The following is a 20,207-nucleotide window of genomic DNA, read 5'->3' on the forward strand; positions in this document are numbered from 1 at the left end:
TAAAAAAGCCAGACTCCAGTTTGCAGCTACACATGGGGACAAATATTGTACTTTTTGGAGAAATGTCCTGTGGTCCGATGAAACAAAAGTTTGGCCATATTGAACATCGTTGTTTTGGAGGAAAAAGAGCCGAAGAACACCATCCCAACCGTGAAGCACGGGTGCTTTGCTACAGGAGGGACTGGTGCACTTCACAAAATAGATGGCATCATCAGGAAAGAAAATGATGTGGATATATTGAAGCAAAATCTCAAGACATTAGTCAGGTAGTTAAAGCTTGGTCACAAATGGGTCTTCCAAATGGACAATGAGCATACTTCCAAAGTTGTGGCAACATGGCTTAAGGACAACAAAGTCAAGGTATTGGAGTGGCCATCACAAAGCCCTGACCTCAATCCTATTGAAATTTTGTGGGCAGAACTGAAAAAGCATGTGCGAGCAAGGAGGTATACAAACCTGACTCAGTTACACCTGCTCTGTCAGGAGGAATGGGCCAAAATACACCCAATTTATTGTTGGAAGCTTGTGGAAGGCTACCCGAAACGTTTGAACCAAGTTAAACAATTTAAAGGCAATGCTACCAAATACTAATTGAGTGTACGTAAACTTCTGACCCACTGGGAATGTGATGAAATAAATAAATGCTGAAACAAATCATTCTCTCTACTATTATTCCGAATTTTCACCTTCTTAAAATAAAGTGATGATCCTAACTGACCTAAGCTAGGACATTTTTACTAGGATTAAATGTCAGGAATTGTGAAAACTGAGTTTAAATGTATTTGGCTAAGGTGTATGTAAACTTCTGACTTCAACTAACTCTGCAATCTTGGGTTGTATTGGAGAGAGTCTCAGTCTTAAATTATTTTCCACACACATTCTGTGCCTGTATTTAGTTTTCATGCAAGGGCCGAGAATCCACTCTCACATAGGTACGTGGTTGCAAAGGGCATCAGTGTCTTAAAAGTGCGATTTGCCAAGGCAGGATACTCTGAGATCAGCCAATCCAGAAATCTGGCAGTGGCTTCTGATTTAAATTCAAATTTTAACAGAAGCGCTTGCGGCAATTTCGATGAGTCTCTCTTGTTCAGATATCGGTAAGTGGCAGGGCATGAAAGGGATAACGAATCCATTTGTTTGTGTCATCCGTTTCGGGAAAGTACCTGCGTAATTGCGCAACCAACTCACTCAGGTGCTTTGCTATATCACATTTGTCCGTAAGCTTTAACTCATTTGCAAACAAAAAATCATACAATGATGGAAAGATCTGTGTGTTGTCCTTGTTAATGCAGAAAGAGAAGAGCTCAAACTTCTTAGTCATAGCCTCAATTTTGACCCGCACATTGAATATAGAATCGTAGATTCAGATCATTCAGGCGAGAAAAAACATCACCCAGACAGGCCGTGTGAGAAACTCATCATGCAAGCGGTCAGACAAGTGAGAATTATGGTCAGTAAAGAAAAGTTTAAGCTCGTCTCTCAATTAAAAAAAACATGTCAATACTTTGCTCCTTGATAACCAGCGCACTTCTGTATGTTGTAAAAGCGTTACATGGTTGCTGCCCATATCACTGCATAGTGCAGAAAATACACGAGAGTTCAGGGGCCTTGCTTTAACAAAGTTAATCATTTTCACTGTAGTGTCCAAAACATCTTTCAAGCTGTCAGGCATCCCCTTGGCAACAAAAGCCTCTCGGTGGATGCTGCAGTGTACCCAAGTGGCGTCAGGAGCAACTGCTTGCACGTGTGTTACCACTCCACTATGTCTCCGTCATGGCTTTTGCGCCATCAGTACAGACACCAACACATCTTGACCACCAAAGTCCATTTGATGTCACAAAGCTGTCCAGTACTTAAAAAATATCCTCTCCTGTTGTCCTGGTTTCCAGAAGAGGATGTCTTCCTTAAATTGACCCCCCATAAACGTAACAGACATTTACCAGGAGCTGTGCCAGGCCCGCCACGTCTGTTGACTCATCCAGCTGTAAAACACATAGTTCACTGGCTTGTACGCGAAACAGTAATTGTTTCAAAACATCTTCTGCCATGTCACTGATGCGTTGTGAAACAGAGTTGTTTGATGAAGGCATTGTCTGTAGTTATTTTGGCCTTTTCCTCCAGCATTGTCCTAGCCATATCCACGGAAGCAGGAAGAATGAAGTCCTCCACAATAGTATGGGGCTTGCCTGTCCTAGCCACTCGGTAGCTCACCATATAAGACACTTCTAGACCCTTCTTATTTATGGCATTGTTGCTTTTATACATGTCTTACTACTTGAAAGTTGTCTTAATTCTCGCTCAAAAAACTCACCTGGCTTCTTTTTCAAAATGGCATGTTTTGTTTCTAAATGTCTCCGCAGGAGTGAAGGTTTCATTAAGTTGTACTTTTGCACATTTAACACACTTGCTGAGGAAAGGCACTACTCCCAATACAAGTTAACCCCAACTCAATGTAGTTCTCATCATATTTGCGCCTCTTTGATGGTCCAACGTCCCGGTCTGTTGTTCGGTGTTTTCCCGGGTAAGGGGGCAGTAGCTCTTCGGCTGCATCAGATTCACAACTGTCAGTGTCCATGCTAGCTGGGCTAACAACAAATGTAGAATTACTGATGCTAGCATTGGATGTGTTCGTCGAAGCAGAACAATTTGTGTTGTCGACTGAATTGATCCATTATCGAGCAAACGGAATGAGCAGCAGCTACGTTTGGCCACATACGGACCGTTAGTGGAATTCCCGCGAGAGAGTAACGATTAATGTGATCGGATGTTAATTATTTGACTAGGCTACTTGTATTTGACATTGTGTTGTTATTTCGCTGAACACTAGATGGTTTAATTTTATTTTTGGCAGTGAAACGAGGCTACTCATGCGAGAAAAAAACCTCACCCAAACGTATAGCCCAGTTGGAAAATAGAAATGGACTATTTGAACATGTGAAGAACCCCAATTCGGGAATATCTGCTCTAGGACAAGGTGACTTTTATCAACATAGTCGCCTGTATTTAGCCCCCCAAAAATGAAATGCTAATTAGCTGCTAATGTGGCTATCATAAATAACTACAAATGCCATGATGATCTGGACGAGACTGTCAAATTGAGGCAACGGTAAGAATCTCTGGATTAATTGTCTAATGTTAGCTAAATGTAGTAATTCATAAATTTGCTACATTTATTTAAATGACCAATTCTGTGAACTGTCTGGTGCAAGTTTAAAATTGACAATGCCTGTTAGCAAAGGTGTCAGCTAGAGATGACGTGTAAAAGCTTGCAGGGATTTGTAGGTTTGCATGGCGTCTTCTTTGATGCTAATTAAATCAAATCAAAGTTTATTTGTCACGTGCGCCGAATAGAACAGGTGTAGACCTTACAGTGAAATGCTTACTTACAGGCCCTAACCAACAGTGCAATTAAAAAATAAATAATAATTAGGTGAACAATAAGTAAGTAAAGAAATAAAATCAACAGTAAAAATAAAGTGAAAAAATAACAGTAGCGAGGATATATACAGTAGCGAGGCTATATACAGGCACCAGTTAGTCAGGCTAATTGAGGTAGTATGTACATGAATGTATAGTTAAAGTGACTATGCATATATGATAAACAGAGTAGCAGCAGCGTAAAAGAGGGGTTGGGGGGGGGGGGGGTACACAATGCAAATAGTCCGGGTAGCCATTTGATTACATGTTCAGAGTCTTATGGCTTGGGGGTATAAATGAATTAAGAATTTTCGAATCTGAGAGTGAATAGAGACGAATATATTGATAAAAGTCACCTTGTCCGAGAGAGACTTACATGGTTATCAAAATGTCATGCCAAGGCAAGTCTACTTGAAACACAGCTCTTACTTTAAGTGTTTCATAAATACCAATGGGAAAAATGAATGGTGGAAAAACGATTGGAACCAAAACATTGTAGAATATAATGCCTCTCATTGGAGGACCTAGACCTACACTTTGACACATTGTGGAGCATTGTACGATGTATAGTGTTTGTTTAAATCCATAAAAAAACCTTACTATAGTCCCTTACTATAGTAAAAAATAACTACCTCTTGAGATGGGAAGACATGTTTTTTATGAAGTTGAACATGTGCTCTTTATGACAGAATGAACAATTACAATTATATCACTGCCAGTTTTGGCTTTGTGGCCAAAAAAACTATCTCCATTGACCAATACGTAAAGAGTAATATAAGAAGATGAATTTGGAAGCACTTTGGCCACCCTGTAGACTAGATGTCATACCCAAGCATTTCTGGAATATTGTCAGGCATTACATTAATTTGAGCAAAGACGCAAATGTATGTACAGTACCAGTCAGAAGTTTGGACACACCTACTCTTTCCAGGGTTTTTCTTAATTTTTACTATTTTATACATTGTAGAATAATAGTGTAGACATCAAAACTATGAAATAACACATATGGAATCATATTTTACATTTGAGATTCTTTAAAGTAGCCACCCTTTGCCTTGATGACAGCTTTGCACATTATTGGCATCCTCTCAACCAGCTTCATGAGGTAGTCACCTGGAATGTATTTCAATTAACAGGTGTGCCTTGTTAAAAGTTACATTTGTGGAATTTCTTTCCTTCCTAATGCATTTGAGCCAATCAGTTGTGTTGTGACAAGGTAGGGGTAGAATACAGAAGATAGCCATATTTGGTAAAAGACCAAGTACATACTATTGTAAGAACAGCTCAAATAAGAAAAGAGAAACGACAGTCCATCATTACTTTAAGACATGAAGGTCAATCAATCCACAAAATGTCAAGAACTTTGAAAGTTTCTTCAAGTGCAGTCGCAAAAACCATCAAGTGCTATGATGAAACTGGCTCTCATGAGGACCACCACAGGAAAGGAAGACCCAGAGTTAACTCTACTGCAGAGGATAAGTTCATTAGAGTTACCAGCCACAAACATTGCAGCCCAAATAAATGCTTCAGAGTTCAAGTAACAGACATCTCAACATCAACTGTTCAGAGGAGACTGCGTGAATCAGGCCTTCATGGTCAAATTGCTGCAAAGAAACCACTGCTAAAGGACACCAATAATAAGAATAGACTTGATTGGGCCAAGCAACACAAGCAATGGACATTAGACCAGTGGAAATCTGTCCTTTGGTCTGATGAGTCCAAATTTGATATTTTTGGTTCAAACCGCCGTGTCTTTGTGGGACGCAGAGTAGGTGAACGGATGATCTCCACATGTGTGATTCCCACCGTGAAGCATGAAGGAGGAGGTGTGGGGGTGCTTTTCTGGTGACATGGTCTGTGATTTATTTAGAATTCCAGGCACACTTAACCAGCATGGCTACCACAACGAGATGCCATCCCATCTGGTTTGTGTTTAGTGGGTCTATCATTTGTTTTTTAACGAGACAATGACCCAACACACCTCCAGGCTGTGTAAGGGCTATTTGACCAAGAAGGAAAGTGATGGAGTGCTGCATCAGATGACCTGGCCTCCACAAATCACCCAACCTCAACCCAACTGAGATGGTTTGGGATGAATTGGACTGCAGATTGAAGGAAAAGGAGCCAACAAGTGCTCAGCATATGTGGGAACTGCTTCAAGATTGTTGGAAAAGCATTCCAGGTGAAGCTGGTTGAGAGAATGCCAAGCGTGTGCAAAGCTGTCATAGTTTTAAACTATTCACTATTAGAAAATAGTACAAATAAAGAAAAACCCTTGAATGAGTAGGTGTGTCCAAACGTCTGACTGGTACCCTACATGCATCTCTGGAGTACATTTTAAGGCATTACATGCATTTTAGCAAAGATGCAAATGTATCTACATGTATTTGACATACATTTTACATGGAGGTTAAATATTTTGAAAAGTATATATTTTTTTCCCGAATGGGGAGGAAAAGAATATGCATAGCATTAGGAGAGAGTGTTTGGAGTAAAGGGCCATGAGAAAAAGGCCCCGTTTTTAAGGTGAATGTTGAGGGTGTTAGGTCTTACAAAGGTGCCATTTCCTTGCGGAAGGACAATGGTCTTCTCCAGGCTGCTCATCACAATCCTCCACAGCTCCTTCAGAACCCGCTTCAGAACCGTCTTCTCACACGCCGAGGCAAACAGCGTCAACCTGCATACATACACACACTCAATGAGACACCACACATCAACAAATACACAATCACGCAACATGGCACAACATACTGACAATAACACCTTTGACTTCATAGAGAAGGCCCTAACATTTATGCCACCAAATCAGTGACCATAGCAAAGCAGGAGAGAATCAAGGGATCCACTCACTTTGAATCCAGGAAGTCCATGAGTGGCCGCAGCATGTTGTCGGAGTCGGCCTCCACCATGTTGCGGCTGTTGACGTTGACTGGGCCCTTGATCTGATACAACAGAGAGGCCATCTGTCTCATACAGTCATCAATATGGACCTGGAAACTACAGGAGAGAAAGGAGCCACAGAGGTTATGGGTCAGAGCCAAAATGGACTCCATATACTACAGAGGCTGTGCGCAAGAGACTACAGTACCAACATTAGGAATGAGTGAGTTGTAGAGTATGGGGAGAGTGTACATGTTTGAATCTTGGGACTGCATTGTGGGTGTGTGTACCTGTTTCCAAATGTGGTACTCAGCTCATCCAGCACATTGTTCAGCTTGACCTGAAGCTCGTTCAGGAGGTCACTAGCGTCTGTGTCCAGCTGCAGATGGACAAACAGGAAGAAAGAGAAAGGCAGACACACAGATACAGATAGACATTAAGGCAGACGCAGAGAAGACAGTCTGATAAGTATGAGTACAGCACATGTTTTACTTTACCATGTAACATGTTATATCAGCATGATTCTCACAAACCAGAGAACACACATACTGTAAAGTGTGCATATTGCAAGCCAAAGTAGAGCACACGATAATCCATCAGCAATGGAGGAAAAGTTTGCTTTTCGTCAGTAAATTAACAAGCATGGCAAGAAAAGGCATCAAACATTTTCATAGAAAGTGAAAATAGGGGCCTCCCGGGTGGCACAGTGGTCTAGGGCACTGCATCGCAGTGCTAACTGCGCCACCAGAGTCTCTGGGTTCGCGCCCAGGCTCTGTCGCAGCCTGCCGCGACCGGGAGGTCCGTGAGGCGACGCACAATTGGCATAGCGTCGTCCGGGGTAGGGAGGGTTTGGCCGGTAGGGATATCCTTGTCTCATCGCGCTCCAGCGACTCCTGTGGCGGGCCGGGCGCAGTGTGCGCCAGCCAAGGGGGCCAGGTACACGGTGTTTCCTCCGACACATTGGTGCGGCTGGCTTCCGGGTTGGAGGCGCGCTGTGTTAAGAAGCAGTACGGCTGGTTGGGTTGTGCTTCGGAGGACGCATGGCTTTCGACCTTCGTCTCTCCCGAGCCCGTACGGGAGTTGTAGCGATGAGACAAGGTAGTAATTACTAGCGATTGGATACCACGAAAAAATTGGGGAGAAAATGGGATTAAAAAAATAAATAAAAAGAAAAAAAGAAAAAAAAGAAAGTGAAAATAGGACATATTTGACTGAAGTAGTGAGATTCCCTATAATTGCAATGCACAACATGTCACTGCTACTTCTTTTCTAGTTAATTACAGTCACTCTGATTAATTATAGACACACTCCTGCAGAATAATCCACCTTTTTACATGTAATAATCACCACCTTCAAAGAACTATGATTAAAGAAAATGAAGGTTTATTATGACAGCAGATTCATGATATTGACTCAGAAGTATACACTATTAGAGGAGCCACCAGGGGTCACGTGTCCCAGATCTACAACCACAGCATCGGTCTGACAGAAACCATCTCACAGAGGCCTAAAGTAACCCCAGCCAGCCAGATGACAACATGTGGCCCCTTAAGCTAATACTCCAATAAGCCAGCTGATACATGGACTGCCAGGGACTAGACTACATGTCTAGGGTGTAGACCAGGGTACAGTATAGGACAGCTGTGGGGGAGACTACTTAATGAGTTCTGCACCAGTGGATACAAGGAAGGCTTACAGGGGCTATAGGGAGAGACTGAGTATGTGTTCATGAGCATCCTGTGCGTGTGTATACTGCTGAGTAAGTGACTGTTAGTGACTGTGATGCACGAGTGTGTTCGTGTGGATCGCCACTCACTGAGGATGTCACATCCTCACTACACTCACCTTAGCCTTCTCTTTCTTTTCAGGATATCAGAGAGTGGTAGGGGGAAAAAAAGATATGGCAACATGTATTGCCATCTCTTATGAAGAGATAGCATTGAGTAAAAACAACCCACACTGCTAGCAATATATGGCAAATACCTGAAGAGCAAGTAAATCTTTTGACCAATGAACCAGTGTCATTTTTGTGAGCAGCATAGCTACCCCTACACGACACAACGCAGGGAGAAAGACACACTCTAACCCACCTTTCCTCTTGTGGTGCATCAATCTTTGAGAGGAAGAAAAATGAAGGGGGAAAAGCCTGTCAAATGTGTCTGTGGTGCTGTAATAACTATGGATAGCAACAAACCTACAGGTAACTGCCAAAATAAAGGAAACACCAACATAAAGTGTTTTAATAGGGCGTTGGGCCACCACGAGCCAGAACAGCTTCAATGTGCCTTGGCATAGATTCTACAAGTATATTGGAAGGAAGCGACACCATTCTTTCGTGAGAAATTCCATGATTTGGTGTTTTGTTAATGGTGGTTGAAAACACTATCTCAGGAGCCTCTCCAGAAACCCCCATAAGTGTTCAATTGGGTTGAGATCTGGTGACTGAGACAGCCATGGCATATGGTTTACATGGTTTTCATGTTCTTCAAACAATTCAGTGACCACTCGCACCCTGTGGATGGCGGCATTGTAATCCTGGAAGAGACCACTCCCATCAGGATAGAAATTACTCACCATAGGTTGAAGATGATCACTCAGAATGGCATTTATCTTGCCATAAGGGGTTGAGTGGACCTAAACCATGCCAGGAAATGCACCCCATACCATAACAGAGCTACTAGAACCCTCATTTACACAAGTGTTTCCTTTAATTTGGCAGTTACCTATATGTCCTAACATGTAGAGATGATCTAGCACTACAGATATCTCTCTACCTGTAACGCAAACTAACTTAACCAAAAAACACATTTATAAAAAGGGTCAAGTAAAGTAAAAACGGTAAAGTAAACCTTTGCATACATACTGTGAAAGTACATACTGTATGTATGGAACATTTGTTTGTAATGAACCCACCTTCTCTTTGTCAGTCTATTGAAAACAACATTTAAAAAATAAGTAAATTGATTACACAGTAGTAGAAGAGTAGAAGAAAGTAGGAGAAAGAGTTGGAGTGAGACAGAAAACAAAACATTCTGTGAACCTCCAACTTAGCCAGAGGCAGAACGGTTGATCTCACCCTCAGTGAAATGATTGATACACTGGGAACTGGTTTACAAGTTACAGCAGTCGACTATGTCAACAATGATGGTACAGTATCATTTTCTGTATTTATGGAAAAGGGATCATCGTCAGTTTTCTACTTGAGGTTCAAAAATGATATATATCTATCTCCATGTACAGAATGTCCATACATGCACATAAATAATGTCCTCGTCTTACACCCACGTACCGCCATGAGATCATTTTAACCATGTTGCCTTGGGGGAGGAAAAGAAGAGGGGAAAATTCCCAAGTTTATTTTATTCCTAATAAGTGAGGAAAGTCAGTGCCACAGTTTGAAGGTCAGAATGACTATAATGAATACCTGTGTGAAGGCTTTCCAGGATACAGATTAAGAGAAAGATGTGTACAGTAGAATAGCCATTTACGACCATACCTTGATATGGCACAGTTGTAATGATACTGCAGTTTGAGTATTTCTGACAAAAACGACAAAAAAGTTTACTCCAAGTGTCTCGTCTTTGTGTGCTTAATTTGTCTTGACAGGCAGATGAGTGCGTGGCAGTGTGTACTGTGAACTCTTCCTCTTCTCTGTGATAACTCACTTCCTAATCATTTCCTCCCACAAACATCCCATATCTGTCTCCTCCCCTACCGGAGCCCGGACAAGACCGCCTTTTAAGTTCAACTCCTCACAGCACGAAACTGAGCTTTGACACAAAGAACACCTTGGCATCACACAACCCCATAGCTGTGCTTCTTCGGAAAAAAACACAGAGCTCAGATTAAAATTCCACTCTTTGTATTCATTAGAATGTAACAGTGATTGACTTACATTACAAAACCCCAACCACAAGCCATATGCCATTCATCAGCAGTGAATACACAAACAATTCAGGACACTAGTTCCCAACATGCATCTTACACTTTTACAGCCCTAATCACTGAAATTGGTCCTCGGTGTGCAGAAGTTCTTTCCATTACACTGTAAAAGACTAAATATTCACCGCAGGGAGCCATCATCAGAGAAAGCTAATTGAGTTGTCTATGGTTTCACTATGGGCATTCCTAAAGGCTCAATAGAGGGTGAAACATAAAATTAGGAATTAGAGTAATTTAATAGGATCTCTATGGGGTTAACTTTATTCCACGGACTCCATGTTCAGTCTTCTAATGATAACATGAACCAACCAGAGTCTTTCTATCCACATAATCAGTTATGACTTGCTGGTCATGGGGGAGTTGAGTTACATGCTCTACCTACAACACCACTTTGGTAACAATCAAACTGCACCCAATCAAAAGGGAATGCACAACCACCTTCTCTTCCTCCTCTTCCTCATTATCCTCCTGCTTGTCAATATTTAGCAGTGAAGGAAACATCTATTTACACTCAACTTCTCCGACTTTTGTGCTACAATTCAATCATGGGTGTGTAAGCCAAAACTATGGGATTACTAAGACAAACTACTTTACTCAACATCCAATAACTCAGTTACTACTCAGTAAGAATGGGACAATAATTCAGAATTAAGCCGGTCCTCTTCATACTTAACATACAGTACCAGTCAAAAATTTGGACACACCTACTCATTCAAGGGCTTTTCTTTACTTTCAATATTTTCTACATTGTAGAATAATAGTGAAAACATCAAAACTATGAAACAACACATATGGAATCATGTAGAACCAAAAAAGGTGTTAAACAAATCAAAATATTTTTTATATTTGAGATTCTTCAAAGTAGCCACCCTTTACCTTGATGACAGCTTTGCACATTCTTGGCATCCTCTCAACCTGCTTCATGAGGTAGTCACCTGGAATGTATTTCAATTAACAGGTGTGCCTTGTTAAAAGTTACATTTGTGGAATTTCTTTCCTTCCTAATGCATTTGAGCCAATCAGTTGTGTTGTGACAAGGTAGGGGTGGAATACAGAAGATAGCCCTATTTGGTAAAAGACAACATCCATATTATGGCAAGAACAGCTCAAATAAGCAAAGAGAAATGACAGTCCATCATTACTTTAAGACATGAAGGTCAGTCTAGAACTTTCTTCAAGTGAGTCTAGAAAGTTTCTTCAAGTGCAATCTCAAAAACCATCAAGCGCTATGATGAAACTGGCTCTCATGAGGACCACCACAGGAAAGGAAGACCCAGAGTTAACTCTACTGCAGAGGATAAGTTCATTAGAGTTACCAGCCACAAACATTGCAGCCCAAATAAATGCTTCAGAGTTCAAGTAACAGACATCTCAACATCAACTGTTCAGAGGAGACTGTGTGAATCAGGCCTTCATGGTCAAATTGCTGCAAAGAAACCACTACTATAAAGGACACCAATAATAAGAAGAGACTTGCTTGGGCCAAAAAACACAAGCAATGGATATTAGACAAGTGGAATTCTGTCCTTTGGTCTGATGAGTCCAAATGTGAGATTTTTGCTTCCAACCGCTGTGTCTTTGTGAGACGCAGAGTAGGTAAACTGATGATCTCCGTATGTGTGGTTCCCACCGTGAAGCATGGAGGAGGAGGGGTGATGGTGTGCTTTGCTGGTGACACTGTCTGTGATTTATTTAGAATTCAAGTCACACTTAACCAGCATGGCTACCACAGCATTCTGTTGGACTATAATTCATTTTTCAACAAGACAATGACCCAGCACACCTCCAGGCTGTGTAAGGGCTATTTGACCAAGAAGGAGAGTGATGGAGTGATGCATCAGATGACCTGGCCTCCACAATCACCCGATCTCAACCCAATTGACATGGTTTGAGATGAGTTGGACCGCAGAGTGAAGGAAAAGGAGCCAACAAGTGCTCAGCATATGTGGGAACTCCTTCAAGACTGTTGTAAAAGCATTCCAGGTGAAGCTGGTTGAGAGAATGCCATAGTTTATTTAATAGTTTTCTACAATGTAGAAAATCGTAAAAATAAAGAAAAACCCTTGAATGAGTAGGTGTGTCCAAACTTTTGACTGGCACTGTACATATAACTACATTGTGCTCTTATGTAGGGATGCTAAACATAGGGAAGGTCATGAAAACCTATAGACCGTACATAGCTTTTTGCCCTCTAGGAAGTTGATGTAGGGAAATAATATAATCACCAAGGGCATATATTAATGTAACAGTCTAGTCTACACAATAAGAAGTTGCTTAAATACAGTACAGTATGCTATTTATCTAATGCTCTATTCTTCATGACAGGATCCCATCAACGATACTCTAAATAAGCGATTCTCAACTGCTGAGTTGCAGTTGAGAAAAGTTTGTTGAAATAATGAACTTACATTTAAAAAAAACTTGATCTCTAAAAAGAAATCTTCAATCTTGACAATATTTTCAATATAGAGCTATTTAGCGGATTTGGTTGATTTTGTGGCCTCAAATCAGTGAGCTTAACATTCTTCATCAAGAATATGGGAAAAATGTACTTATTGACAATATTACTGCTACATTTACTATCAAATTTGCATTGCAAATATTGGGTTGCGACAGACAACCTGGGTAAATTTAGGTCCTGAGGCAAAATCAGTTGAGAACCGCTGCTCTAAATCATGTGGGCCATCTCCATACCATTTCTTCTTTGTTTGCTAACTGGTACAGAAAGACACAAATACCATGTTCATGATCTTGTCTATGAAGAGCAGTTTCAACATCATTGAACCATATGTTCACAACTAAGCACATAACAAACAATTGAGATTCTCTATTTCTCTAGGTGTGATGCCAGAGTAGCACATCATTCACTCCTTTAAATCCAAACCTGCTCACACCAAAGTCTGCTCAACCAGCTGCATGAGCCCAGAGACACACTGCACCTGTAGTCTTCTCCAGCAGGTTCCTGGTGGTCCATAGCACAGTGAGGAAGGACACTGTTCATCCCTACCCGCCACCCCAGCTCTATCTTACCCATCTGTGGAAGAAGCCATTTGTTATTATCTCTTCCTATACATAGTATTGCTGCTTACCTGTTTGGCACCCATGGACTCAAACATCTTCTCCAGCTGGATACGCAACTGCTGCACATTATTCATCAGTACACACGTCTATACAGGGGGAGAGAGAGGTACAGAGACCTGTTTAAAACTCTGCAAAAAACCCCACCAAGGATATGTCATATAAGGCAGGATATGAAGACTTACAATCTTCTCTTTGTCAGAGTAGGAGGGGAAGCTCTTGGTCAGAATGGCACTATACTGCAGAAGAACTTTGGCAATAGTCTGTGGGGAGGAAAACAAGTAATTAAAGTGTCCAACTAAATATGGGTGACGTTTCAGTGTCCTTGGAAATATATCTCATCAAACCACTAAATGACCATCGTCCTTTTCTGTGAATGCGAAGTGGTCTTTTTACACAGGCTAGAGGCTAGTGTGGTCATTATGTAAAGTTAAAGTAAGGGTATGAATGTGAGGTTACTGCCAAAAGGCCTCTGAAAGTATGAATGTATTCCCTGGATGTATTCTTTGTGATGCAGAACCACAGTCTCTCTATAAGCTTTGCCAGGCCAGGTCAGGTCAGACTAGCCCCAGGTATCTTGCCCCAGGCCAGGCTAGCCTCAGGGATCTAGCCCCAGGTCAGACTAACCCCAGCCCCAGGGAGAAGGAGAGAGGGTACATTAAAGGATGTTGTCCCATTAGTCATTTTGATTTAATGAGAACATATCATATCCAATTCCTTTTAGACAAATGTGAAAGTCCCCCAGACAATGCTCCGGCTACTTTTATTGAAATGTGATTTACTGGGGTTCATATCTGTAATAAGCGTATACTACTCTCAAATAAGAAAAGCAATGGTAAGGATTTCTCTGAAGGGCACAGTTGGCTGTTTTCAGACGAAGAAAATGCTCTGGGCGGTCATGAATCACTTTAATAAGATTTGGGGATGTTTCAAAGGTTTAAGCCAGTGTTGTAGTACTTGAGACCGGTCTCAGTCCCAAGACCACATATTGAGTGTCTGGGTGTGGGACACATTTTTATTCAGTCTTGACTCGGCCTCGGACAGTGAGGACTCGTCATTTCTTCCTTAGACCAGCCAAGACCAGCGGAGTAAAAAACTCAACTATCAGCTTCCATTCAGCCAGGCCAAAGATATACACAAATTTCATGAAACATACAGTGCATTTTGAAAGTATTCAGACACCATGACTTTTCCCACATTATGTTAAGTTACAGCCTCATTCTAAAATTGATTAAATATTTTTCAATCTACACACAACACCCCATAATGACAAAGCAAAAACAGGTTTAGACATTTTTGCAAATTTATATAAAAAAAAAAAAAACAGAAATACCGTAATTATTCAGACCCTTTACTCAGTACTTTGTTGAAGCACCAACACTCCCTACCGAGTTCAAAACTGCCTCTGGAAACAACGTCAGCACAAGAACTGTTTGTTGGGAGCTTCATGAAATGGGTTTCCATGGCCAAGCAGCACACAAGCCTAAGATCACCATGCGCAATGCCAAGCGTCGGCTGGAGTGGTGTAAAGCTCGCCACCATTGGACTCTGGAGCAGTGGAAACGCGTTCTCTGGAGTGATGAATCACGTTTCACCATCTGACAGTCCAATGGATGAAACTTGGTTTGGTGGATGCCAGGAAAACACTACCTGCCCCAATGTATAGTGCCATCTGTAAAGTTTGGTGGAGGAGGAATAATGGTCTGGGGCTGTTTTTCGTGGTTCTGGCTAGGCCCCTCAGTTCCAGTGAAGAGAAATCTTTATGCTACAGCATACAATGACATTCTAGACGATTCTGTGCGTCCAACTTTGTGCCAACAGTTTGGAGAAGGCCCTTTCCTGCTTCAGCATGACAATACCCTGTGCATAAAGCAAGGTCCACACAGAAATAGTTTTTTGTGATCGGTGTAGAAGCCCTGACCTCAACCCCATCTAACACCTTTGGGATGAATTGGAACGCTGACTGAGAGTCAGGCCTAGTCGCCCAACAACACTAGCCGGCAACAAAAGCTAGCTAGCTAGACCGTGGGAAAATTACTGCTCCTATTGCAGTGACCTGTTGGCTTTCAATAAGTCCCAATGGCTGACTTTTCTCTCCCCAGAGACCACCATAGACAAATCCTGATTAGAGCTTTTTTTCTCTTTAGTTTTAACCCTTTCCTTTCTAACAAAAACTGATGAGCTTAAATCAAAACATCATTGAAAATAATAATATAATAATAATTATTGTTGTAATTTTATAAATCCTTAGCCTTTCTCTGAAAGCGTAGAAGGCCACACTATATTTTGGTTAGTAGTCATTTGTAGAGTAGCTCTATTTTCCTTCAGCATGCATTTATTCTGAATGTCTAAATAATCCATATGTTGTTTGAAATCTGAACACAGAAATACTGGACATTTTGTTATGGTGACGATTTCACAGAATTACAGTCATGGTCTTGAAATGGACTAAAATGTTCTGGTCTTGGTCTTGAAATCGTTCTCGCTTTAGGTGGTCTCGAACACAACACTAGCTTGAGCAAATGTCAAACTTTGCCTCCCATTGTTTGAAAAACATTTCAAGCCAAAACTCCAAATCAAGCATGACTCAGGACGAGGCTCCCTAACATGAATCTCACAGAGGGTGGAGATATGAGAGAGCAATCTATCCCTCCAGGCATTGGTCTACATTACACACAGTTCTGACTGGTAGGTAGGTACGATGCGGAGGATAAGGTTACCTTGGCGAATCGTCGGCTGTAGTGAGCCATGACCTTGGGGTCAGGACAGTCCAGTTTCTTGATGATCTCAAAGCTCTGGTTGAGCTGGGTGAAGACATCCACCACCGAGCAGGAGAAAAGAGCATGCTCAGATGTCTGCTGGAACTGTGAGGAGAAGGGGACGGAGACAAATGTAACTATATAGTTTATAGTAAATGACTGACAAAGATGTAAGGGTTAATCAACGAGGGGCTACGCGTTTTATCGAAAATAATGAACAATGTGGAAGGTGTGTTTCATGACACCTTCCACAGTGGAAGGAGTGGAACTGACCTTGCACGGAGTTGCATTATTTTCCAGAGAACGCATAGAGCCCCGAGTTGATTTGCCACTAGAAATGTGTTCATTTGCTGGTAGAAATTAGTTCAACAATCACTGAAGTAGTCAGAAAGTTTACTAGATAGCTACAGTAGTTGCATTGGTAACCAAACAGTTCAAATAGTTTAGCTAACCAAACCATCAGTACTAGCTTGCTATTATGAAAATCGAATTCAACAATGCCAATAACTGTTTTTAATTCCACTTTTGCTTTCAAAAGCAGCTCAAACAAAGCATGTAAGAATGAACTAATAGCCATTGAATTCTACCATGTTGATGTACCATGCGCTATAGGGAATTATAAACTGGGTGGTTCGAGCACTGAATGCTGATTGGCTGACAACCGTGGTAAATAAGACTTCGTGATGCGTCATGCCTAAGAACAGCCCTTAGCCATGGTATATTGGCCATATACTAGACACCCCTCGTGCCTTGTTGCTTAATTATAAACTGGGTCTTCGAGCCCTGAATGCTGATTGGCTGAAAGTCGTGGTATATCAGACCGTATACCACGGGTATGACAAAACATGTATTTTTACTGTTCTAATTACATTGGTAACTAGTTTATAATAGCAATAAGGCACCTCAGGGTTTGTGGTATATGGCTAAGGACTGTTTCCAGGCACTTTGTGTTGCATTGTGCCGAAGAACAGCCCTGGGTCGTGGTATATAGGCCATATACCACATCCCCTTGTGCCTTGCTGCTTAAATAACTACTACCAGAAACTCACGCCATCTTTCTTGTCTCTCTCCAAAGCTCCATGCATGAACTCCATGGAAACGTACTCATTCTCATCCAGCCACTGCAGCACAAACTGTAAGAACCACCTGAAAGAATGAAGTAAGGGTTAAAATAGGGTGAACCTAATTTTAGACATTTCTGTTAAGTTTAGAAAAGTAATGGTTAACTCACGATGGATAGTCGGGGACAACCCTATTGAGGTTTGGCAGGTCCTTCACATACTCGTTGTACAGCCACTTGACCTTGAAGTGCAGGTTCATGTAGTCAGCACTCTTACACAGCCGGTGTTTCTCATGCTCTGTGGCAACAAACACACCAGTGGGAGTTCGTGTCTCTCTAAGTGTGTGTATGTGTGTGTTTGCGCATGTCTGAGTGTGTACACGTGTGCATAAATATGCACCCATGTACAGTGCCTTCAGAAAGTATTCACACTCCTTGACTTTTTCAAAATGTTGTTGTGTTATAGCCTCAATTTTAAATGGATGAAATTGAGATTTAGTTTCACTGGCCTACACACAATATCCCATAATGTCAATGTGGAATTATGCTATTACACATTTCTACAAATTAATAAAAAATGAAAGGCTGAAATGTCTTGAGTCAATAAGTACTCAACCCCTTTGTTATGGCAAGCCTAAATAAGTTCAGGAGTAAAAATGTGCTTAACAAGTTACATAAAAAGTTGCATGGACTCACTCTGTGTGCAATAATAGTGTTTAACATGATTTTTGAATGACAACCCCATCTCTGTACCCCACACATACAATTATCTGTATGAAATTCACTGCTCGACTGAGGAACCAAACACAGATTCAACCACAAAGACCAGGGAAGTGTTCCAATGCCTCGCAAAGGGCACCTATTGGTAGATGGGTAAAAAAAAGAGCAGACACTGAATATCCCTTTGAGCATGGTGAAGTTATTCATTAGACTTTGGATGGTGTATCAATACACCCAGTCACTACAAAGATACAGGTATTCCTCCTAACTCAGCTGCCGGAGAGGAAGACAATCGCTCAGGGATTTCACCATGAGGCCAATGGTGACTTTAAAACAGTAACAGAGTTGAATGGCTGTGATAGGAGAAAACTGAGGAATGCTCAACAACATCGTAGTTACTCCACAACACTAACCTAAATGACAGAGTGAAAAGGATGCATCCTGTTTGCAATCAGGCACTAAAGTAAAACTGCAAAACAATATGCAAAGAAGTGAACTTTATGTATACAAATACAAGGTGTTATGTTTGTGGCAAATCCAATACATCACAGAGTACAACTTCATATTTTCAAGCATGGTGGTGGCTGCATCATGTTATGGGTATGCTTGTTATCTGCAAGGACTAGGGCATTTTCTTTTATAAGAAGTAACAGAATAGAGCTAAGCACATTCAAAATCCTAGAGGAAAACCTGGTTCAGTCTTCTTTGCAACAGACACTGGGAGACAAATTCTCCTTTCAGCAGAACAATAACCTAAAACATAAGGTCTAATATACACTGGAGTTGCTTACCAAGACGACCTTGAATGTTCCTGAGTGGCCTAGTTACAGTTATAACTTGGCATAAATCGCCTTGAAAATCGATGGGAAGACCTGAAAATGGCTGTCTACCAATGATCAACAACCAACTTGACAGAGCTTGAAGAATTTTTTAAAGAATAATATGCAGATATTGTACGGTCCAGGTGAGCAAAGCTCTTAGAGACTTACCCAGAAAGACACAGCTGTAATCGCTGAGAGATCTGTCATTGAGAGAGTGTGAACATTTTCATGTGGACAGAGGGAAGTGGAGATACTACTTAGAGATCTACAGTCCACCTGTGGGGAGAGGAGTTATAGAGAGGTCCTGGAAGACATAAGCAGCTTTCACACCCAGCACATATCACTCTCTTGCTCTGCACCGCATGGGGCTCTACTGTATCACACATCCCCAGAACTCCTCCATCCTCCCCTGGGATACAGCTCTCTTTATCCCTCACACCCTCATTACTCTCTCCATACTCAGCTTCAGTGTAGCTTGCTCCCTATTCTTCTATAAGCATTAAACATTATTCTCTAACCTCAGCAATGAAATGAGAGAACAGGCGGAATATGTAAAACATAGTCAGGAACTCTGACCACAGTGAAAAAAGTGGAGGAGATTCATCAACACTGAGTACAATTTAATTAAATAAAAGTGTGTCTATCACTAAAAGTAGAACCTAGGTAGATTTAAAAAATGTGTTTTATTGAATTGTCCTCCAAGTGTTGCTGAATTTCCTCTCTTCAGTTTGTTCCTCAATTCATGCATCTTGGTTGGAAAGTGAGGTAGCGGCAGTGATCCCTTCTCTTTACCACAGTGAAAGAAACCTAGAGAATTAACTTTGCATCTCCATTGGAAATGACAGTTTTCCCTGGAAAAACAGATCTAACTGTCGGGATTGATGCTCTTACCAGCATAAAACATCTGCCCAAAGACAGTGGAATTCAGATGTGGCTAGAATACAGAAAAATGAGCACGGGCGAAGGAAGGAAATAAAAGAAGAACAAGGCAACACAAATAGAAAGAAATATAGCAACATGGAAGTGAAAAGATGGAGAGGATAGAATGGAGATGAGCCATACAGAACTGATGAATACAAATAGCTTGCCAGACTATGAATACAGCCAATAGAATTAACGATCAATGGAAATAGTGTTTTTTCTGTAATAGGGAACTATTTATCAGTAGGTCAGAGACATGGGAGGAATTTGTCTATACGGTAAGCCTGAAATAGGATACTCAATATTTGGCCATTGGCCCAGCTGTACTGCAAGGACTTCTAATTGGTCACCACAGGCTAGGGCAGGGTTATAAAACTAGATCCTGTCCCTTTGTTCTGGGGAGATAATCACAGGAAAGAACCACAGGAGAGAGTCTCAGGAGAGCATCAATGAGGACAGGGGAGAATGATCATCTACTTCCAAGCATGATTTGTCCTATTTGAATAAACCTATTTTCCGCACCCTGCTTTGGAGTCTGTGTTTTTAAAGACTAACATCAACTGCTAACTGCACATTTTTGGTCAGATTCACACAGTAGTGCTGTGGTAG

At 41.4% G+C, this 20,207-nt stretch overlaps 1 protein-coding gene across 4 annotated transcripts in view; it reads right to left on the minus strand.

The window, feature by feature from the left end:
- LOC129864054 (protein unc-13 homolog B-like) overlaps positions 1-20,207 on the minus strand; it is a 110,922-nt gene that overhangs the window by 6,022 nt on the left and 84,693 nt on the right. For all 4 annotated transcript variants that reach the window (XM_055936608.1, XM_055936607.1, XM_055936606.1 and 1 more), the window contains 8 exons: positions 17,308-17,434; positions 17,126-17,222; positions 16,038-16,181; positions 13,503-13,580; positions 13,329-13,406; positions 6,588-6,676; positions 6,268-6,414; positions 5,971-6,094 (listed from right to left, as the gene is read on the minus strand). In XM_055936608.1, the coding sequence (XP_055792583.1) occupies positions 5,971-6,094; positions 6,268-6,414; positions 6,588-6,676; positions 13,329-13,406; positions 13,503-13,580; positions 16,038-16,181; positions 17,126-17,222; positions 17,308-17,434 (884 nt within the window). The remainder of the gene's footprint in view (positions 1-5,970; positions 6,095-6,267; positions 6,415-6,587; positions 6,677-13,328; positions 13,407-13,502; positions 13,581-16,037; positions 16,182-17,125; positions 17,223-17,307; positions 17,435-20,207) is intronic.

Source organism: Salvelinus fontinalis, chromosome 10 (assembly GCF_029448725.1).
Source record: "Salvelinus fontinalis isolate EN_2023a chromosome 10, ASM2944872v1, whole genome shotgun sequence".
NCBI lineage: Eukaryota > Metazoa > Chordata > Actinopteri > Salmoniformes > Salmonidae > Salvelinus > Salvelinus fontinalis.